Genomic DNA, 22,832 nt, shown 5'->3' with positions numbered 1-22,832 from the left:
AACTTTTCCAGGGCATTTGTCTGCCTCTAAACCTCTGGAAATCCTTGCTATAGATTTCACTTTGCTTGAGAAGGCCAGCGATGGTCGAGAGAATGTACTGGTGGTGACAGATGTTTTTTCAAAATTCACACAGGCATTCCCTACTTCTGACCAAAAAGCCAACACTGTGGTACGTACCCTGATCGAGAAGTGGTTTTATGTGTATGGGGTGCCGCAACGAATACACTCGGATCAAGGCCGGTGCTTTGAAGGTGAGATGCTAAAAGCATTATGTAAATTGTATGGGATACAGAAAAGTCGAACAACACCATACCACCCTGAAGGTAATGGGCAGTGCGAAAGGTTTAACCGCACTATGCATGATTTACTGAGAACCTTGCCCGTGGAGAAAAAACGAAGATGGCCACAACAGTTACCCCAGTTATTGTTTGCATATAACACCACTGTGCATCAGTCAACAGGCCACACCCCATACGAATTGATGTTTGGGAGGAAACCTCAACTACCCATTGACGCACTGCTGGGCGTTGCGGAAGAAGAAATTGTGGAGGGTATGGTAGGAGATTGGGTGCAAGAGCAGCAAGAGTTCCTACGGTTTGCTTATGCAAGTGCACAGCGGCAACTAACAGCGGCCACCAGGCGGCAAGTACCGACCTCATTAAAGGGGATTGCCCCTGTGCTTCCTTATGGTACTATAGTCTATAGAAGGAATCACCTTCAAGGTCGGAATAAGATTCAAGACATCTGGGATAGTACGCCGTATGAAGTGGTGAAGTGCCTGGATGGAGGTGGCAGAGTTTACACCATTAGGCAAGTAGACGGTCTAGGTCCTACCAGAAACCTGCACCGGTCTGAATTACGAGTGGTCCCGGGACAAGTTACATCCCCAGTGGCTTCACAGAGAGAACACTCGAGTAGGGTTGAATCAGTGGAGGAGCATTCTACAGAAAGTAGTAGTGAAGAGGATTCAATTTTTGGCCAGTGGATGGTGAGGCAAGAGGCTGTTCCAGAGTTAGACCTGAACATAGAGCCAGTAGGAAACCTTGTCCCACCAGAGCCTGAGTTATCCCCGTCAGTGGCATCAGTGCCAGTACGACGTTCAGCCCGGAAAACGGCCGGCCAGCATTCGAATTTGTATAACCTCCCACGATCAGTCACCTTCCAGCATGAGGAGGTAGGGGCTACAGCTCAGCCCAGTCTTAATACAGTCCAGTGTTTCTTTAGACCATGGTAACCCTTGTGGTTTGTTTGTCACCGGGACGGTGACATTTCAAAGTAGGGGTGGATGTGATGGGTAGAAGCATAGAGGGGGCTTTTATTTTGACACTGGTGTTTTGATTGATCTCGGCTTCACCCGCTATATAGTCTCGCGCAGGGAGAACGAAGTATCGTTTGATCTCGTGGGGGCAAATCTGAGCTCGGCGTCGGGAAGATCCGTGAAGCTGTATGTTGCTAATGTGCATGTTAAACTTTTGGGGAAGACCATAGGAACGTGACTGAGCCTGCTGGCGCCGTGTGTGTGCGAGAAGCCCACATTTACACAGGTACGGTTGCTGTTTAAATGCTTTGTAAATGCTGGCAGTTACGATATGTATTACTGTCGTAGTATTGTCAGGTATTGGTGGTTTTTATTAATAATAACCACAGGAGGTCCCAGTTTAGTGTCTTAATGATGGTTTGTTTATTTATTTTAAAGGGAGAGTGGGGGGCTTTCTGAATCAGCAGTGTGGCGTGACAGATATTGTGTGAGCCCCTGGGGATATCTGAAGTACTACAAAGTGAAGTTGCGCTGTGCATTCCACCTGCTACAGTTAACCGGTCTGTACGGTCAGCAACAATAGCCACTGCTTTTTCTTCTTCCCCTTTTTTAATACCTCTGCATTACATCATTTTTAAATAGTTAATAAAGGAATATTTTAGTATATTATTGGGAGGCTTTTTGACCCAGGGCAGCCCCTAATATATTTTACCCCTGGTTAATCTGGTGCCTTTTTAATTTAGGAAGGACGGTTAGGAGGCGCACGCTGAAAGGTAGAGGATATTCAGCTCATTTAAGCCGGGTTTCTGTCCCACCTATATTGAAGGTTGCTGTGTCACGTTTGGTTTATTTTTGATTTGATTAGTGTGGGTGACTGGAAGTATATTTATGTAATCTCTTTTCATTGTCTACTGATTTTATTTAATCACAGTGTGTAATTTAGTATGGGGGGTTGAACCTAGGCTGGTATTGTGGTTCCTTCCTTTTTTTTATGCGTGGTTATTTTACCATTAGTAATTAATAACCCATCGAGGCCCAGATTGTGCTAGGGTGATGTGATTTTAGAAGTGGGTCTGATCGCTATGATGTGTGCAGCTGTCAAATTTTCTATCCTTAATAAACCTGTTAATATACCAGCCTCTTAACGTCTCTGCGTGCCTTATTTAGGTAATTCTTTGGGTTGGTTACCGAATCATAATCGAATCAGGTAGCCCTCGGGTCACAATTTGGAATCAGGTAGCCCTCGGGTCACATGTATATATGTCTATTTCCTTCATGCTTGCATATCTGTGTATATGGAAGTTGCTCATGTTAACCATGCACTTTTTACCCTGATCAAAAAGTTTTCTTCCTTCGGGCTGTAAGCGCAGTTGCGTAGCAAAGAAATCAGTGGCCGCAGTGAAATGTTCTGAAGTGATTCACACCATGACGCTCTCGCCTCGTCCTCGTTAGTATAGTGGACAGTATCTCCGCCTGTCACGCGGAAGACCGGGGTTCGATTCCCCGACGGGGAGAGCGCTGGCTTTTGCAGGCAGCGCCTTTGAATCCTTTTGAATGGAAAATTGTGACCGGCAATCTTTTCCCAGGCACTATTGCTGTCCTTCCCAAAGGCACTAAAAGCCACGCGTCGGTCCGAAAGCAAACCCAGGCCGGCTGCTTAGAAAGCAGCTGTGCCCCCCCGTAACCCCACACGCAGCCATGCATCAGGCCGGTTAGCTCAGTTGGTTAGAGCGTGGTGCTAATAACGCCAAGGTCGCGGGTTCGATCCCCGTACGGGCCACTAGCTCAATTTTCCTGGTGTCATTCACGTTTACGGCTTTTAGTGGATGCTCTTATTCAGAGCGACTTGAAAAAGTGCTTTGTTGTCTACTCAGAGAATGTAGCCTAGCTAGCTAGCACAAATAGCTTAGCCTGTAAACTACCTGTCAGCTCAGATTCTGACAGACACAAAAGCCAGCGCTAATACCTAGGAAGAAAGTGACAGAGCTAAACATGGCATAAACGCAATAAAATGCATATCAATCAGCACTTAAATTAATGTTTGCCTAGTCAAGCCTTGAGATGACAAGAGACTATTAGGTGGACTGGGAGACGTCCCGGAATAGAAAGGGTTGAATCCTCTGGATATTGTGGAGGAGAAACCTGCTTGACAGTGTCAGGTGGTGAAAAAAAGAGCTGAAAACAATCAACTGGTTAGCCTGAATCACAGCCATCGTATTTTTGTTCAGCTGTTGTTTGTGAAGGACCATGGCGGTCCACCCACAGTGGCTCTCAATTATTCCGCACAGGGCAGTAGCCTCTGGGTGGCTGAGCTCCAAGAAAGAAAACGGAGCATCTCCAGCAGCTTTCTTAAACAATGTCATCCGGAGGGATACTGAAAAGCAGGCGACCCTGGAGAATGCGGGCATCGATCCCGCTACCTCTCGCATGCTAAGCGAGCGCTCTACCATTTGAGCTAATTCCCCTTGACTGTGCCACAGGGGGCAGCGTCTCCAGTCTAAGGGCGCCCTTGCTTGGTGCTCAACGCTGCCTAGGACACCCCGGCGGCATGGAAAATGCCATCAGGCGTTTAACGTTCATCTGCATGCTCTACTTGGCTTGCACAGCCCCGACAGCCGAAATAGCTCAGTTGGGAGAGCGTTAGACTGAAGATCTAAAGGTCCCTGGTTCGATCCCGGGTTTCGGCAGGTAGCGCCAGAACCGTCCTTTTCGGGCGCTGGTCCTCCTGGTGCCCTGACTTCATTGGGTCATGGCGAGTCTCAAAGGGTCTATGTGCCACTGATTTTCTCTGGAGATTTTGCTCTGGGCATTGACTTCAGCGGTCCGAGTTGGAGTCTGGGTGGAAACTGCTGTTGCTTCCAAGAAAAGAGTTGTGATATTTCTTCACTGCATCAGGGTGTGGTGCGGCAGCTGCTCGCCATCTGAACACAAAGCGCTCAAGCGGGTGGTAAAACTGCCCAACCAATCACAGGTACCCATTTACCCACCATACAGGTGTCTCTGCTGCTGCACCAGTTCTTCACTCTATGTCCTGGTATGATTGCTCTATTCATGTTTGCACAGTCTATTACTGCACTAATCATATTTGCGCTGACAGTTACTGTACATGTTAAACTCTGCATGCTTATCTTTTTACATATGCTGCTCTTTCAGTGCATTCTACCTACATTTGCATTCTCTCCACTCACTCTGTATATATGTCTATTTCCTTCATGCTTGCATATCTGTGTATATGGAAGTTGCTCATGTTAACCATGCACTTTTTACCCTGATCAAAAAGTTTTCTTCCTTCGGGCTGTAAGCGCAGTTGCGTAGCAAAGAAATCAGTGGCCGCAGTGAAATGTTCTGAAGTGATTCACACCATGACGCCCTCGCCTCGTCCTCGTTAGTATAGTGGACAGTATCTCCGCCTGTCACGCGGAAGACCGGGGTTCGATTCCCCGACGGGGAGAGTGCTGGCTTTTGCAGGCAGCGCCTTTGAATCCTTTTGAATGGAAAATTGTGACCGGCAATCTTTTCCCAGGCACTATTGCTGTCCTTCCCAAAGGCACTAAAAGCCACGCGTCGGTCCGAAAGCAAACCCAGGCCGGCTGCTTAGAAAGCAGCTGTGCCCCCCCGTAACCCCACACGCAGCCATGCATCAGGCCGGTTAGCTCAGTTGGTTAGAGCGTGGTGCTAATAACGCCAAGGTCGCGGGTTCGATCCCCGTACGGGCCACTAGCTCAATTTTCCTGGTGTCATTCACGTTTACGGCTTTTAGTGGATGCTCTTATTCAGAGCGACTTGAAAAAGTGCTTTGTTGTCTACTCAGAGAATGTAGCCTAGCTAGCTAGCACAAATAGCTTAGCCTGTAAACTACCTGTCAGCTCAGATTCTGACAGACACAAAAGCCAGCGCTAATACCTAGGAAGAAAGTGACAGAGCTAAACATGGCATAAACGCAATAAAATGCATATCAATCAGCACTTAAATTAATGTTTGCCTAGTCAAGCCTTGAGATGACAAGAGACTATTAGGTGGACTGGGAGACGTCCCGGAATAGAAAGGGTTGAATCCTCTGGATATTGTGGAGGAGAAACCTGCTTGACAGTGTCAGGTGGTGAAAAAAAGAGCTGAAAACAATCAACTGGTTAGCCTGAATCACAGCCATCGTATTTTTGTTCAGCTGTTGTTTGTGAAGGACCATGGCGGTCCACCCACAGTGGCTCTCAATTACTCCGCACAGGGCAGTAGCCTCTGGGTGGCTGAGCTCCAAGAAAGAAAACGGAGCATCTCCAGCAGCTTTCTTAAACAATGTCATCCGGAGGGATACTGAAAAGCAGGCAACCCTGGAGAATGCGGGCATCGATCCCGCTACCTCTCGCATGCTAAGCGAGCGCTCTACCATTTGAGCTAATTCCCCTTGACTGTGCCACAGGGGGCAGCGTCTCCAGTCTAAGGGCGCCCTTGCTTGGTGCTCAACGCTGCCTAGGACACCCCGGCGGCATGGAAAATGCCATCAGGCATGTAACGTTCATCTGCATGCTCTACTTGGCTTGCACAGCCCCGACAGCCGAAATAGCTCAGTTGGGAGAGCGTTAGACTGAAGATCTAAAGGTCCCTGGTTCGATCCCGGGTTTCGGCAGGTAGCGCCAGAACTGTCCTTTTCGGGCGCTGGTCCTCCTGGTGCCCTGACTTCATTGGGTCATGGCGAGTCTCAAAGGGTCTATGTGCCACTGATTTTCTCTGGAGATTTTGCTCTGGGCATTGACTTCAGCGGTCCGAGTTGGAGTCTGGGTGGAAACTGCTGTTGCTTCCAAGAAAAGAGTTGTGATATTTCTTCACTGCATCAGGGTGTGGTGCGGCAGCTGCTCGCCATCTGAACACAAAGCGCTCAAGCGGGTGGTAAAACTGCCCAACCAATCACAGGTACCCATTTACCCACCATACAGGTGTCTCTGCTGCTGCACCAGTTCTTCACTCTATGTCCTGGTATGATTGCTCTATTCATGTTTGCGCAGTCTATTACTGCACTAATCATATTTGCGCTGACAGTTACTGTACATGTTAAACTCTGCATGCTTATCTTTTTACATATGCTGCTCTTTCAGTGCATTCTACCTACATTTGCATTCTCTCCACTCACTCTGTATATATGTCTATTTCCTTCATGCTTGCATATCTGTGTATATGGAAGTTGCTCATGTTAACCATGCACTTTTTACCCTGATCAAAAAGTTTTCTTCCTTCGGGCTGTAAGCGCAGTTGCGTAGCAAAGAAATCAGTGGCCGCAGTGAAATGTTCTGAAGTGATTCACACCATGACGCTCTCGCCTCGTCCTCGTTAGTATAGTGGACAGTATCTCCGCCTGTCACGCGGAAGACCGGGGTTCGATTCCCCGACGGGGAGAGCGCTGGCTTTTGCAGGCAGCGCCTTTGAATCCTTTTGAATGGAAAATTGTGACCGGCAATCTTTTCCCAGGCACTATTGCTGTCCTTCCCAAAGGCACTAAAAGCCACGCGTCGGTCCGAAAGCAAACCCAGGCCGGCTGCTTAGAAAGCAGCTGTGCCCCCCCGTAACCCCACAAGCAGCCATGCATCAGGCCGGTTAGCTCAGTTGGTTAGAGCGTGGTGCTAATAACGCCAAGGTCGCGGGTTCGATCCCCGTACGGGCCACTAGCTCAATTTTCCTGGTGTCATTCACGTTTACGGCTTTTAGTGGATGCTCTTATTCAGAGCGACTTGAAAAAGTGCTTTGTTGTCTACTCAGAGAATGTAGCCTAGCTAGCTAGCACAAATAGCTTAGCCTGTAAACTACCTGTCAGCTCAGATTCTGACAGACACAAAAGCCAGCGCTAATACCTAGGAAGAAAGTGACAGAGCTAAACATGGCATAAACGCAATAAAATGCATATCAATCAGCACTTAAATTAATGTTTGCCTAGTCAAGCCTTGAGATGACAAGAGACTATTAGGTGGACTGGGAGACGTCCCGGAATAGAAAGGGTTGAATCCTCTGGATATTGTGGAGGAGAAACCTGCTTGACAGTGTCAGGTGGTGAAAAAAAGAGCTGAAAACAATCAACTGGTTAGCCTGAATCACAGCCATCAGTATTTTTGTTCAGCTGTTGTTTGTGAAGGACCATGGCGGTCCACCCACAGTGGCTCTCAATTACTCCGCACAGGGCAGTAGCCTCTGGGTGGCTGAGCTCCAAGAAAGAAAACGGAGCATCTCCAGCAGCTTTCTTAAACAATGTCATCCGGAGGGATACTGAAAAGCAGGCGACCCTGGAGAATGCGAGGCATCGATCCCGCTACCTCTCGCATGCTAAGCGAGCGCTCTACCATTTGAGCTAATTCCCCTTGACTGTGCCACAGGGGGCAGCGTCTCCAGTCTAAGGGCGCCCTTGCTTGGTGCTCAACGCTGCCTAGGACACCCCGGCGGCATGGAAAATGCCATCAGGCATGTAACGTTCATCTGCATGCTCTACTTGGCTTGCACAGCCCCGACAGCCGAAATAGCTCAGTTGGGAGAGCGTTAGACTGAAGATCTAAAGGTCCCTGGTTCGATTCCCGGGTTTCGGCAGGTAGCGCCAGAACTGTCCTTTTCGGGCGCTGGTCCTCCTGGTGCCCTGACTTCATTGGGTCATGGCGAGTCTCAAAGGGTCTATGTGCCACTGATTTTCTCTGGAGATTTTGCTCTGGGCATTGACTTCAGCGGTCCGAGTTGGAGTCTGGGTGGAAACTGCTGTTGCTTCCAAGAAAAGAGTTGTGATATTTCTTCACTGCATCAGGGTGTGGTGCGGCAGCTGCTCGCCATCTGAACACAAAGCGCTCAAGCGGGTGGTAAAACTGCCCAACCAATCACAGGTACCCATTTACCCACCATACAGGTGTCTCTGCTGCTGCACCAGTTCTTCACTCTATGTCCTGGTATGATTGCTCTATTCATGTTTGCGCAGTCTATTACTGCACTAATCATATTTGCGCTGACAGTTACTGTACATGTTAAACTCTGCATGCTTATCTTTTTACATATGCTGCTCTTTCAGTGCATTCTACCTACATTTGCATTCTCTCCACTCACTCTGTATATATGTCTATTTCCTTCATGCTTGCATATCTGTATATATGGAAGTTGCTCATGTTAACCATGCACTTTTTACCCTGATCAAAAAGTTTTCTTCCTTCGGGCTGTAAGCGCAGTTGCGTAGCAAAGAAATCAGTGGCCGCAGTGAAATGTTCTGAAGTGATTCACACCATGACGCTCTCGCCTCGTCCTCGTTAGTATAGTGGACAGTATCTCCGCCTGTCACGCGGAAGACCGGGGTTCGATTCTCCGATGGGGAGAACGCTGGCTTTTGCAGGCAGCGCCTTTGAATCCTTTTGAATGGAAAATTGTGACCGGCAATCTTTTCCCAGGCACTATTGCTGTCCTTCCCAAAGGCACAAAACTTTGTTCCCATGTCTCTGTGATTCGTTTTGTTTGTGTGATGTGTATATATGGCCATGTGGTTAATGAGGTACAGATAATATTTTTCATTTAATAGTTTATTCATGGGATTTTAAGATTATGTAGGACTTATTTCTTTAGAATGATGGTTAAAGCTTTGTACCAGTAAGTTACAGAATTCCATAATCCGTGTAGATATTCATAATATATTAACGTTAGCACCTTCTTACACCAACCTGTTATTTACCTTTTTATTTGCCACATTCTTGTTCGAGTTTTCCCGTTCCACCTTAAATGGTGCAGCAGCTGCACCATGTAAGGTGGAACAGCAGAGTTGAACAAGAAGCTGGTAAATAGGAAGCCAACTTTAGCTTCGTCCTTCTTGCTGTGTTTTGAGGGGCTTATTTTATTTTTCTTTGTATTAAGATTAGCAGTAATTCATTTACATTTACAGCATTTAGGAGACGCTCTTATCCAGAGCGACTTACAAGAAGTGCTTTTTCTATCTAGAGAAAGTCTTTTTGCTAGTTACCAATAGGTTAGAGAAAAAGACAGTCCTGAGCTCAGACACTGCTAGAAACTAAAAGTCACTGTAGATGCAGAGATATAAAGGAACAGAGTTGAACACAGAACTCTGTGCCATTCAATACAATAAAATACAATAGAACAATGAATACTTTCCTGCTGGAAAAGTATCACGATCATTTATGAAATCAACAAGAGTTACTGAGAGCAGACCATACACTTTAGATTAATCTCTGTCTAATGATTATAACGAATCAAATTTGATGAAAATTGGTTGAGTAATAAGGAAGTTGTGGCCGATTTAATCCCGGGACTCATCGCCTCTTAGTACGAGCCAATTTGTTCACAAGCGGATCTTGACCTCTCCAACATGGCGGTCCCGCAGACGTATCTCCTCACATAGAGAACCGCAGACAACGCGGCATCTAGGAGTGTGTATCTAGAACCTACCTGAGAGGGTTGAGAACGTTCGCTGGGAATGTATATCTAGTCGCATAACTTGGACTCTCCCCTATATATATATATATATATATATATATATATATATATATATATATATATATATATATATATATATGTTCTTAATAACCAGATAAAAGAGCTGCTTTATGAAACACTGCGTAGCTGCTACCCTGCCAATGGCATGCTGAGTAAAGTCTTCGCCAGGAGTGACGCACGTACCTCGTATAGAGGGGCTGCAGAACCCACCGAACCCTTGATTTTTAATCGTGTATTTCCTTGTCTGGGTCTGGGTCTGATCTCTTTTTTGACTTGAGAGAGAGAGGTTGATAAAGAAGTCCCCCTGAAAAGCCACTATGTTTTATTTCTTTTTAATGACCCTTTTGTTTAACACATAAGGTGGAATTTGCCAGAAAAACACCTTCGTACTTCCCCTTTGTACGCACAGATCTGTCCAATTACATGTCAGCACCAGCAGCAAAATCCGAAATAGCGTGAATCCGTTGCTATGCTACAGCTTTTCGATTTCTTTTTATTTTCCTCTTTGTTTTTTATTTTGTTTTTTCTGGGATGTGAAGGCATCCTATTGTTATACGAGTCTGTATATATGATTATATGCTAGAAATAAAATAAATAAATAATACTACTACTACTAATAATATTATTACTACTAATACTACGACTAGTAATTACAATAATAATGTTAAGGTCGTAAGGCATCCTATTTTTGTACTTGTCTGTATATATGATTATATGCTAAAAAAATAATAATAATACTAATACTACAACTGCTACTACTACTACTACTTCTAATACTACTACTACTAATAATAATAATACTGCTGCTACTACTACTACTACTACTACTAATAATAATAATAATAATAATAACAATAATAATGATGAGGCTGTAAGGCATCCTATTTTTATACTTGCCTGTAAATATGATTATATGCTAGAAATAAAAAATAAATAAAATACTACTACTACTACTAATAATAATAATAATAATAACAATAATAATAATAATAATAATAATAATGTTAAGGTCGTAAGGCATCCTATTTTTATACTTGTCTGTATATATGATTATATGCTAGATAAAAAAAAATAATAATAAAAGGAACGTATGTCTGTGAGTCTCTCGCGAGAGAGAACTTAACCCGGAAACAGTTGTGCCCCCTGGTTGTTTAGTAGCGTCTTAGCCGGCTGGTTTGTTTATAACTGCGCTCAAATAAAGATGGTTAGATAAATAAACATGGTTAGATATCTTCTGCACTAATGCGGAGAGAAACGTGCATGTGCTGCCAACGATGCGACCATGACTTCGACTAGAAGCGTGTTTTGGAGCGTTGCGTTTCCGCTGTTGGTGTGCGGGGTGCGCGCTTTAGCGGCGGATCCAGGTAAACCAGAAGCCCTAACCCTGCAGCTGAATTCGGGCTTATATTACAGTAAATAACAGACGAGTCGGGCAGTGATACTAACGACTGAACCGTGCGAGGTTCGGGATCACATTATAATAATATTAAGTTCGTTACTTTGCCAACATTCAGCTTTTTGTTGGAATTTTCCGTTCCACCTTAAACAGTGCGTTAGGAACGTTCGGGCGTCCCGAGGCGCATGAATGTAATGCTGTACCATTTAAGGTGGAACGGAAAATTCGAATACGAAGTATTGTTTTTTTTGTTTTGTTTTGTTGTCTGTCAGTTCTGTAAACAGATCTGCAGTCGCCCTTAATATCTGCTCTTAAAGATGGTTCTTTAGTAAAGGCAGAAGTTCTATTTAGATCCATTTCATGCTTAAATTGTTCTTCGCTTTGTGAAATGTGTCTTTAGATCGATGGGAGAATGTGTTGAATATGGTTCCATGTAGAACCATTTTGAGGGTTTTGTTGTTATCACAAGCTTGGCATCGTAATTATCGGAGAACCCTTTTTGGTGCTGTGTAGAACCATCATCAGAAAGGTTCTAAATGGAACCATATACAGCACAGTCTGAAGAATGATTTCATTTCGCCATGCAAAGAACCCTGCATGAAATGATCCTTTATAGATCTCATGGTTCTATATAGAACCGTTTCCATTACTAAATAAACCTTGAAGAATCTTATTTTAAGAGTGTGATTTTACTCTTTCATCTTTTTTTTTCCTCATAAAAGTCACAGATGGAGCAGAACGGCTAATTAGTGCAGTCTTATGACCGGTTCTACAGTTACAGACTGTAGTCCATCTGTTTCTCTGCACCTTTTTACCCTGTGGTCAGGACCCCCATGGACCCTCACAGAGCAGGTACTGTTTGGTTGGTGGGGCATTCTCAGCACTGCCGTAACACTTACGTGTTGTGCTGGTATGAGTGGATCAGACACAGCAGCGCTGCTGGAGTTTTTAAACACCTCAGTGTCGCTGCTGGACTGAGAATAGTCCACCAACCAAAAATACCGAGCCAACAGCGTCCTGTGTCCACTGATGAAGGACTAGAGGATGACCAGCACAAACTGTGCAGCAGCAGATGAGCTGTCGTCTCTGACTTTACATCTACAGGGTGGACCGACAAGGTAGGAGTGTCTAATAGAGAGGACAGTGAGTGGACACAGTGTTCAAAAACTCCAGCAGCACTGCTGTGTCTGATCCACTCGTGCCAGCACAACACACACCAACACACCACCACCACGTCAGCGTTACTGCAGTGCTGAGAATGACCCACCACCCAAATAGCACCTGCTCTGTGAGGGTCCAGGGGGTCCTGACCACTGAAGAACAGGGTAACAGAGTATCAGAGAAACAGATGGACTACAGTCTGTAACTGTAGAACTACAGAGTGCAGCTATACAGTAAGTGGAGCTGATAAAGTGGACCTGACCGTAGAAACCCGGAGGTGGTCATGATGGCATGCCTGATTGGTGTAAATGGTACAATGTAGTCTGTAGTAAATGTGGTATTTTGAATTTAGCAAGGAATAAAAAGTTAAATATGTCGAGACTTGGATGTTGCAACCTATGAAATAGCTTTAGAGAAGCTGTGTCAAACTGGGGGCCTGATATTTGCATTTACCCTCATATAACTCTCTGAATTTCATCAACACTTTGCCACTCGGCTGATGAGCTGAATCGGGTGTGTTTAATAGGGTGGGATGCTGAAATGTGCCATATTTTGGCCCGCCAGGGCTGGAGCTTGACACATGTGCTTTAGATTATCAAAACATTGTACAGAAAGGCTTTCTTCCCATTATTAACCGCTACTAGAAAGTCCAGATTTAAACCACGTTAGGAGCATCTGGTCTCCTATTAACCACAGATTCACTGGATAAAGTTTCTCCACTACTGTTAAACGTGATCACATTCCACGTGTAAAAGACTGACTGTTCGAACAAATGTAAAGGAAAAGCTCTTCAACATTAAGTTAAAAATGCTGAACTTTATGCACTTTTTTGTTTGCTCCACTGACTTTTTTAGTGTGTTTATAGCATCAAAAAATGTTATTTGCTTAACAATCGAACAGTAGCATGTTGCGAGGCACCGATAGGGGAAATGTGTGCCGATGTTGATGCATAAACGTTTGCCAAATGTAGAGTCTACTGGATTATATTACAGAGAAACCTAACGTTTATTTTTGTCGACTTACGAATGCGGTGAAAAGAATAAAATGCCGATATTGTAGCGTAGCAACTCAGCAGTGCCTAAACTGCTCTTCTGGTGTTCAGTAAATAAAACATCAAACATCAGTTAAATCCTAACATCTCTTTGATTCATAGAATTGTTTTTAAGCAATTATCTGCCGATACGGATATGATTCCACTATCGTCGTGCTTTCCTAATAACAGAAACCCTTTTTTGGAAAACCGCATAGGTTCTGCATATATTTCCAGTGGTTGGTTAGTGTAGTGGGTAACATCTCTGCCTTCTACACTGTAGACTGGGGTTCAGTGCCCCGCCTGGGTAACCACCCTACACTATACCAATAAGAGTCCTTGGGCAAGACTCCTAACACCACCTTGGCCTCCCTGTGTAAAATGATCAAACTGTAAGTCGCTCTGGATCAGAGCGTCAGCCAAATGCCGTAAATGTAAATATTTCAGTCATGGGGAAGAACCATTTGCAAATGCAGAGAACCCTTCAAGCTTTGGAGTGTTTTCTCAGTTGTTGTGATGCTGAATATATCCATTCATTTTGCTAACGAGGTTACAGATACATGATATGATCCGGATATCATCAGTATCAGCAGATGTTTGTTTAAAAACAAAACAGATTTGTTATAGACAGTTTACGTTGGGCCGATATTTTAAACCTATAGGCCTATTTTATAGCATTTTTTATCACCAGATAAGCAGACGCTGGATTGCTGCTCTGAAATATCTCATTTTATGCATTTTACAGCTTCTGTAACTCTATGGAAATTGGTATATTGCTCTGTAACGCTGATCCAGGAAGGTTTAGAATCCATCAGCAGATATAAAATATTGAAATGTGCATCGTCGGATATCGGAACAGGGTTCTCTTATTGGCGCAGTTCTAATAAGTAATGGCTGAGATAAAAACATTTTTTTTTGATCAAGATAAAATGTCACATTTCATGTGTGAACCAATGAGCTTTAAATTAACAAAACACAAACCTGTTTCGATTTTTTTTCACTTTTTGTGTTCTACCGAAAACGAGAGACTGTGAGTTTTAGGGTTGGGGCGAATCGGCCGAACAGATTTCCGTTTACACATGCTGATTATATTCGGTCAGTTAGACTGTTCATCGACACTGTACTGAAGTCCTACTCTCTATGACTCACTCGGTCAGTTATCTGTTGTTTTGTCCACAGATGAAGCTGAAGTTCCTGAATTTCGAGCTCCTGAGGGTTTAGACTCGGACGGTGATGGACGGACTCCTCAGTTTGTTTCAGAGGACTCGGACCTTACGCCTAAACGACAGTTCAAGACTGCAGAGATCGCGGATGCTGTGCTTGGGACCGAGCAGGCTGGAAACACGGCCGGGATCGAAGCTCTGATCCCGAAAACGTGGGAGCCCCCTTTGTTTGACTCGTGGGAGCTGTGTGATGATGAGCGCTGTAAGGAGTCTGACGAGCAGAAGAATAAAGAGTATGCAGAGGCTGTCGAGCCAGTGCCCGTTCAGGGGGATGAACAGAACTCCACAGAAACCGCCAAGACTTACAAAGTCAGCTGTGACAAAAGGAGCGTCACTGGAATGGAAAACTTCACAGTACATGTTCTCAACACTTCTCAGGTACGGTCATAGATACGCGTAGCTCAATGTCGTGTTTTCTGTTGTCCTCTATCTGAGGCGTGTTGGAACGATCAAGATGCGCTTGTGAACAAATTCACTTGTTATGAGAGATGATGAGTCTCGGAATTAAACCGGCCACAACTTCCATATTACTCAAACGATTCTCACCAGTGTGTTTTGTTAAAATCCATAGATTAATCCAGGCTGCACTGCTGCTCATGGCAGCTTTTATTACTTAAATAACTGATCATGATAATTAGCCGTCCAGAGCGGCAGGAAAGTATCCAGTCTGCACCCGACGTTAAAAACCGAGTTTAACACACACATCAGCAAATCCATCAGGGAGTGAATCACTTCTGACCTCAATGCACGTAAAAATAAAATAAACATCCAAAATGCACTAAGAAGGACTGACCTTGGCTTCCAGATCGGCAGCCTCTTGTTTGAGTGTTCTCGTTCCACCTTCAGGTGTGCAGCAGTCACTTTCTGGTGCCCGAAGCTGCCCCATTTAAGGTGGAATGGAAAAATTCAAACAAGATGCTGACAAATAAGAAGCTCATTTCAACTTCGTGCTAGGAGGTGCAGTCACGGTAAATAAATAACTACTATATAAAGTTAAGACCCCCCCCCCCCCAATAGACTATTAAATGAAATAAGCTTAATATAAAACCAGAGGAAAAACAATCACATCAACAGGTTCTCTGTGCATCTCCAACCACACGACCATATCTGGACATAAACATCACACAAACATCGGATCACTCCGTTCCCTCTGTTATATACCCATATCCCGCTTTCTGAATTCAGTATTCTTGAAATAGTGGAATTTTGGACAGTATCTTTCTTAAACTGCTGCTCTATAATGGTACTGAATGCAGTCCAGCAGCGATGTTGACCGCCGTAAACTGACAGTGCCGTTGTGGTGCCTGGCTGGACCCACTGTGGCATCTAGGTGTGTGTATATCTATGGGTACAATACTGTCATTTTTCCAAGAACCAGCAGCTGTGTTGGAGCTCTTTCACACTGTTTGGTGTGGACCGAATGCTCTTTTCCTGACATTCACTTTATTAATAGAACATGAAGCATAATCTGCGTCTTAAATGTTTAACTCTTTGCAGAAGTTCATGACGTTCCTGCAGCTCTAGCTGGAGCTGTTGCCAATAACAGCAGACAAACAAAGTCATAGTGAATTTGACTTTGGCACATAAGGCTATGTGGCTGAATCAGGCATATGTGGCTGAACCACAGGCATATTTGCTGATGCGCATATATAAATACTCATAAAACGAATAAATTGAGACTAAATCTACATGGATTTGCATTTTAGAGAAATATGTATTTCTGTGGAGCTATTAATGCAAGAAAATTAATAAAATGTGGATATTTTGGTGCATTTACTGATACAATTCTGAAGTTATTGTGCATCCCTAAAAGCAGCTATTTTTATTATTCGTAGTATATTAATATCAAAAGATTAAATGTTAAATGTTAAAAGAATGTTTCTTCAAGAACTGCGCTTAAGAATATTCTCATATATGTATTTATTGTTTGTATTTAGGTATTCCTAGAGCTGTACATCCAAGCTAGGAACTGTTTAGGAACCTTTATTTTGACGAGGGTTCTGTCTGACTCTGTTCTGGTTTTTCTTGTTTCCTGAAGGATTTGATGGAGTTCCTGAATGCTAACAGCACAGAATGCACTCTGGTTCTGTTCTACACCACTTGGTGCCAGTTCTCTGCTAATCTTGCCCCTCACTTCAACGCCCTGCCGAGGGTTTTTCCCAGCATGCACTTCCTCGCTCTAGATGCTTCACAGCACAGCAGGTGATCACCAGTAAATCTGTGAGCTCAAATCCATTCAGTTAGATTGCAGTTCCTTGCAAAATGTTTCAGTGCATCATAAAATCCAAGTTTAATTATTTCCATAAGTTTCAGAATTTCCTTTAAAAATACATAGAATGCACAACTGTAACTGAGAGAAGACAGTAGTGAAGTACAGATAATAAAAGTAACACATTCAGAGGTATTGGAGACTTTTATGTATTTAAAAAAAAAAAAAAACTTTTATTTTGGCCAGAAATGAGCACATTCTCCATTTAATATTATTATAGTTTATTATATGATATTCTAACTTTCCAGAACCCTTAAACGGATTAATATTTTTACCTCACTAGTGACTAATTTACAGGTGTTTGTCAGATGCACTTATAGAGAGCGACTTGGCTTGGTCACTTTTTACAGCAATAGGTGAAGGTAGTGGTGTTAGGAGTCTTGCCCAAGGACTCTTATTGGTATAGGTTGCTTTTGTGATGAGTGGAGCTCTTAGCTGTTGCTGAGCTACCATCACGCTTAGTGTTATTGAGGTTTTCTGCCTCTGATTTTTCTCTCTCCCACACCATCAGTGACTCCTTTAAGATACACATTGGTGGAATGTATATAACAGCATCATTTGTGAATACCACACTATACCTTCCCATTATACCACCCAACTGTACTGCAGTACTGTATAACTACCCCACATCATATTGTGTCAAGCTCACTGTTAAAACATTAGAATTAGGAAGCTCTTTATGCAGTTTATACAGTTATAGTACAGTTGTGGTTGTTGACATACTTTCTGCAAATGGTCTAAATAGTCATAATTAAGCAGTGATTTTAAATACACGTTAACACAGGCTATAAAGTGTGCTTTTTTTAATATGTATGCATAAGCTCAAAGTAAGTGCTGTATTAACCTTGCTGTAGAGATCTTTTGAGTTTCAGTGTTTAAACCAGTGGCATACTCAGTGTTCTGTCCCCTGTCTGAGTGTTACCAACACCATAACAATATGAAGGAAATGTAACATAAATAATCAGACAAATACGGAAAAGTTCTGATAAGTACGGTATCTCTGTATTTAATCAAGTCTAACTCCCTCAAGTCAAGTCAAGAGGCTTTTATTGTTATTCCCCCTTTGGGGGGGGGGGTCCTGATTGCTGAGGAATAAAGCTGTTGCAGAGTCTGGCAGTGGTGGCACGGATGCACCGGTACCTTCTGCCAGACGGCAGCAGTGAGAAAAGTCAGTGTGAGGGATGGATAAGTAAGTAAATGATACTTTTTAAATCCCTCAAACGGGGAAATTCCACCTCGGCATTTAACCCATGCGTGAAGTGAAACACCACATACACACTATTGAGCACACACACACTAGGGGGCAGTGAGCACACTTGCCCGGAGCGGTGGGCAGCCCTATCCACGGTGCCTGGGGAGCAGTTGGGGGTTAGGTGTCTTGCTCAAGGACAGCTCAGTCATGGACTGTCAGCACTGGGGATCGAACCGGTAACCTTCCGGTCACAGGGCCAGTTCCCTAACCTCCAGCCCACGACTGCCCTAATGGGGTCGTCCACAATGCTAGTGGTTTTCCGGATACAGCATGTAACAGATAAATAGGAGAAAAGAAGAAGAATAACAATAAAAGGCCACTCACCTCTACTATAGTGACAAGTTAGAAAACTGCTTACAGAGTAATAAGTCAGCTTTAGCTAGAAACACAGTTAAACTACATTTGCAGGAGAAACGTTCCCACGCTCTATACAGAAGCTGAAGGCATCAGAAACAAAACCATACCTGAATTTAAATAAATAAATAAAAGACTCTGAAACTATGGATCACCAGGTTCTTGGACTGAAGTGGTACTAAAAAGCTTGTTATGAAAATAAACCCCAAAATATGCCATGGGCCACGAGGCGAAAACCCCGTGGGCCATATCGCCTCTCGGCGCAGGCACTTTATAGTCGTGAAGTCGCTACGTCGCCGCCAGTCGTGACGCACAGCAATTCAGGTGACAAATTGAACTTGAGAGAGAGGGAGAGCGCGATAGATGTGGATACGAGACAGAGGGGGTGCTGGAGCCTATCCCAGCGGTCATAGGGCGGAAGATTGATCCGTTTACAATCAGAAAAATACTACGTCTGGGACATGACACTCAGAAAACTGTTGCATGATGTTTCTTAAAATTAGTTCCCCCTCCTCCGATGACTTCTGTTGATCTGTTGACTTATATTGCAGTAATTATCTTCTCAAATATTTCTCTTGTTGTTGTTTATTCTTTCTCCAGTTTATCCACCCGGTTTGGAACAGTGGCCGTTCCCAACATCCTTCTCTTTCAAGGAGCCAAACCGATGGCCCGCTTTAATCACACAGACAGAACTTTAGAAACATTGACATCTTTCATAGCTAATCAAACAGGTGAGCTCTTCAGGTTTATATGACGGTTAGAGAAGTTCTGATGCTCTTTGAGACAGTAATTTTACTGAATCTCCATTTTCCTATTTTAAATCTGTAAATTAGTGGTTTGTCCTTATAAATTAACCTCTTCAACTCCTCCGGATCACCGGTGGTTCCAAACCGCACTCGGTCATGTTCTTCATAACGTTCATATTCCATAAGCTCCATTCAGAAGCTGGGCGTCGTGTGAGGCTGTAGCTCTTCTCTCCAGTCTAATAGACGGTGATGTCATTTTAAACCCTTATAATAAAAGAAGCTGAACTTTGTTTTTCTACTGAAAGTCGACCCGTTTTTCCCCCAAATCTGGGCTCTAAACTATAAACAGACAGCGTCTCTTCAGTGATCTGCTCTGGAAACATCACTTTTAGAAAACAACACAAAGAGCGGCGGAGATTTTTGGCTTTCAGCAGTAAATTATAAGCATATGGTGATATGTGGAGATCATAAAACACACGTTCTGATCATTTGAGGGGGATTTTTACAAAATAAATAAAATAATTTAGTTATTTCATGCAGTTACTGAATAATTTGCCAATAATTGACCAAGAATTACTTGGTCACGAAAATTCAGATGGAAAAACCAATACACCCTGGAGAAAGAGTTTATTGTTATACTCCAAGACTAAATGTATAAGCTACTGGTGCTCGTGACAGACAGACAGACAGACAGACAGACAGACAGACAGACAGACAGACAGACAGACTCAACTGAAATGCAGTTAGCATCTACCAGAACTGCAAAAAGAGACTGTGCAATACATACACATGGTGCAACATTACAGCATATACAATAAATTACTATTATAGATATGCAAAAATAGATTATAGGTGTGTAGATATATACATGAACATGTTGGAGATGTACACTGTATAGAATAACTGTTGCAATGTGTTATTTACATGGCAGTAGAATGTTACATTTGTGCGATGGTAATGATGATGAATAAAACAACAGCTCTGATTGGTGAGTGTAACTGTCTGTCTGTTGTGTTTATTTATCAGGTTTTGAAGCGGTTCCTGATCAGATTGTGCGAGAGGAGGATCGTTTAGGACCCTTACCGAGTGTCCCGGTGAAAAGTATAGACTGGCTGTTTGTGTTTTCTGTGTTGTTTATTTTAGGGTTTACAATGTACGCCATCCTGCGCACTGACAGTATCCGCCTTCTGATCCCGGGACAGGAGCACGAACACCAGGAATAACACGGGGCCCCAAATATACCACAGTCACTTCGTACAACTGCTTTAAGAGCCTCACTGTCCTTCATTCATCCTCCAATAAACACCACGTCATTACATCAGCGTTAAACTTCGCAGAACATCAGCAGCTAAAAGAACAAATGAAACTTCTACAAATAGTTTCATGTTCATTTTTATAGATGTTTTGGAGAGTTTGTGTTATCCTTATATCCAGAACGTCTCTCCAGCCTTCGTTTAGTTAAATATGAATTCTTTTCAACAGCACAGAAAAATATACGAAGAATGTGAAGAAATCATTAATCACTTAATTAGTCACATTTTACAGGTTTGCTGTTCTGACCAACTCAAAATTATTATTATTATTATTATTATTATTATTATTTTTGTTTGGTGATATGTGATTATGTATTGTTTTAGTTGCTGCTTTCAGCTAATCAGATATTGACCCTCAACTACTGTTGAAAAAACAACAACATACAAACAAATAAACACTGTTCATGCCATTCCTGCTGTAACTTGTAGAGTGTTAAATACAAATCAAATGTTTTAATTTTTTTTTTTTTTTGTTTCTATGGTAGGGAGAATTTTAGGGATAATATTCAGTAAATTTGTTTTAATAATATAAACATCATCCTGCTCATGAATATGAGCCATTTAGTGAAAATCTGATGTTTAAGTCATGAAGTAATGTGTATTGTTTGCTAAATATTGTTGTTAAATTGTTGATAAAATACTTAAAAAAAAATAAAATTAAAAAAACTTGTCAGTTTTTTGGTAGGTTTAATAAATAATAGTTGCTATTGTAGGTTTAATAAAAAATTATTAATTCAGTAATTATTTATAGTTAAAAATAAAGTGAGGTGAACAGTCAAAATTAGTTTAAAAGATTGCTCAGATCTTTTAAACAGGTGAGCAAAACTACTTCTACCATGAAAGAAATGACATGTAATAAAACATATGAAAATGACGTGTAATAAAAAAACTGCTGTTAAATATTCCTCCCTCATACAGCTGTACATAATTTCCTCACTTTAGCTTAATCAGAACACACTCTAGCTTTTTTTTCCTGATTTTTCCAGTTGATATATTTACATTAGAGTTAAGTCTTTATTAAACAAACTAAACTGTCCTTCTTTATCGCAACACCAACAGAATTTACCACAAATTTAAATACTAAACGTTTATTTATTTACTTCTTTTATACATGCAGAGTTACACCCTGTGGTGGCTGCTGCTTTTATGTGTGAGCACATTTATAAAAAATAATCTACAGTAATAAAGTAATTTCAACATTAGAACGTTACAGTAAATTTAGACAGTCTGGTTTACTACATGATACACAAGTGTCCTCGATTAGGTTAAGGAGTTAGATCAAATCAAAAGGTTTGTCACATTTCACAGGTGCAAAGGTGAGTGAAAATCTTCAGTGCATAGCCCCCTCATATACTTTAAATACAAATATATATATATATATATATATTTAATGGGCCGCGTGTTCAGCAGCAGTGGTGCTGCTGTACCAGACGGTGATGCAGCTGGTCCAGATGCTCCACTGTGGCTCTGTAGAAGTTGCAGAGGAGCTTTAGTGGCAGGTCAACTTTTTTAACCTTCTGAGGAAGTGAAGGCGTCTATCCCGATAAGCCACTTCATTAGCTCGTTCTACCTCGTTTCTACACTCATTGTCCAGTTTATCAGCTCCACTCTAGTTCAGACCAATTAAAACATGCCGTGGGAGGAGCTGGATCAGATCCAGCCAACCCACCTGGACTTTTGGCTCTGCAGTGACCACAATCAGTGGTGGACAGTAAATGTAATTCATTACTGTACTAAAGTTTCTCCATTACTGGGCGACTTTTTCCTTTCACTCCACTACATTTCAGAGTCTAATATCCGACTTTTTCCTCCTACATTTTGAGAAATCTGTCGTTCCTTTTGGTTTCTGTGTGTATAAAAACGTAACATGTCAAAACGAAAGAAGCGCAAAGCCAGAGCACCAATCAGGGCCCAGCGGTCACTTTGTTTAGAGCTGGTTTTGACCTGTTGGTCATACCGACCCAGTGCAGCACGCGGTTCAACGTCAGCGCAGCAGCGTAAAACTTTGGGAGAGTCTGTTCAACATAAATGATGAACTAACCTAACTTTGTGTAAATAGAGCTCAATATAGAAATATGTCCACATATGCAGTCGAGACTGACGCGGCTTTTTTCTGAATTTCTACAAACACCATTTCATTTTATAGTAAATGAGTTTGGGCTGGTTTATGTTTATGAACAGACGCCTACAGATCAACATAGTAAAGGAGCTCATCTGTGATCCTGAGTTTAAAGCCAGTTTTTATTCAACTTAAACTTGGAACTAAGTTGTAAATAAATCTGAAACTGAAACTTTGCTTGTGTGTAAAAAGTGATTTCAGAGCCACTCGGTTCTCCCTGATGGAAACTGTTTACCTTCAGTGTTTTGTGCTTCTGA

At 42.7% G+C, this 22,832-nt stretch overlaps 1 protein-coding gene and 11 non-coding genes across 12 annotated transcripts; 10 read left to right on the top strand and 2 right to left on the bottom strand.

Moving 5' to 3' along the window:
* Positions 1-2,700: 2,700 nt before the first annotated feature.
* On the top strand, positions 2,701-2,772 carry trnad-guc. The gene has a single exon. It is a non-coding gene; the product is annotated as a tRNA-Asp (tRNA).
* A 192-nt stretch (positions 2,773-2,964) lies between these two features.
* trnai-aau lies at positions 2,965-3,038 on the top strand. The gene has a single exon. It is a non-coding gene; the product is annotated as a tRNA-Ile (tRNA).
* Positions 3,039-3,650: 612 nt separating this feature from the next.
* On the bottom strand, positions 3,651-3,723 carry trnaa-agc. Its single transcript has one exon. It is a non-coding gene; the product is annotated as a tRNA-Ala (tRNA).
* Positions 3,724-3,872: 149 nt separating this feature from the next.
* trnaf-gaa lies at positions 3,873-3,945 on the top strand. The gene has a single exon. It is a non-coding gene; the product is annotated as a tRNA-Phe (tRNA).
* A 692-nt stretch (positions 3,946-4,637) lies between these two features.
* Positions 4,638-4,709, top strand: trnad-guc. The gene has a single exon. It is a non-coding gene; the product is annotated as a tRNA-Asp (tRNA).
* Positions 4,710-4,901: 192 nt separating this feature from the next.
* On the top strand, positions 4,902-4,975 carry trnai-aau. The gene has a single exon. It is a non-coding gene; the product is annotated as a tRNA-Ile (tRNA).
* A 612-nt stretch (positions 4,976-5,587) lies between these two features.
* On the bottom strand, positions 5,588-5,660 carry trnaa-agc. The gene has a single exon. It is a non-coding gene; the product is annotated as a tRNA-Ala (tRNA).
* Positions 5,661-5,809: 149 nt separating this feature from the next.
* trnaf-gaa lies at positions 5,810-5,882 on the top strand. Its single transcript has one exon. It is a non-coding gene; the product is annotated as a tRNA-Phe (tRNA).
* Positions 5,883-6,574: 692 nt separating this feature from the next.
* Positions 6,575-6,646, top strand: trnad-guc. Its single transcript has one exon. It is a non-coding gene; the product is annotated as a tRNA-Asp (tRNA).
* Positions 6,647-6,838: 192 nt separating this feature from the next.
* On the top strand, positions 6,839-6,912 carry trnai-aau. Its single transcript has one exon. It is a non-coding gene; the product is annotated as a tRNA-Ile (tRNA).
* An 836-nt stretch (positions 6,913-7,748) lies between these two features.
* On the top strand, positions 7,749-7,822 carry trnaf-gaa. Its single transcript has one exon. It is a non-coding gene; the product is annotated as a tRNA-Phe (tRNA).
* A 3,014-nt stretch (positions 7,823-10,836) lies between these two features.
* Positions 10,837-20,866, top strand: txndc15 (thioredoxin domain containing 15). Its single transcript, XM_017719579.2, has 5 exons — positions 10,837-11,076; positions 14,479-14,900; positions 16,561-16,724; positions 18,998-19,128; positions 20,170-20,866. Exons 1-5 carry the CDS (start codon positions 10,995-10,997, stop codon positions 20,364-20,366), a joined length of 996 nt encoding a protein of 331 aa, XP_017575068.1. The 5' UTR covers positions 10,837-10,994; the 3' UTR covers positions 20,367-20,866.
* Positions 20,867-22,832: the final 1,966 nt, after the last annotated feature.

Source organism: Pygocentrus nattereri, chromosome 16 (assembly GCF_015220715.1).
Source record: "Pygocentrus nattereri isolate fPygNat1 chromosome 16, fPygNat1.pri, whole genome shotgun sequence".
Classification (NCBI taxonomy): Eukaryota; Metazoa; Chordata; class Actinopteri; order Characiformes; family Serrasalmidae; genus Pygocentrus; species Pygocentrus nattereri.
The sequence above is the reverse complement of the archived record's forward strand: the minus strand, read 5'-3'. Positions and strand labels throughout refer to the sequence as shown.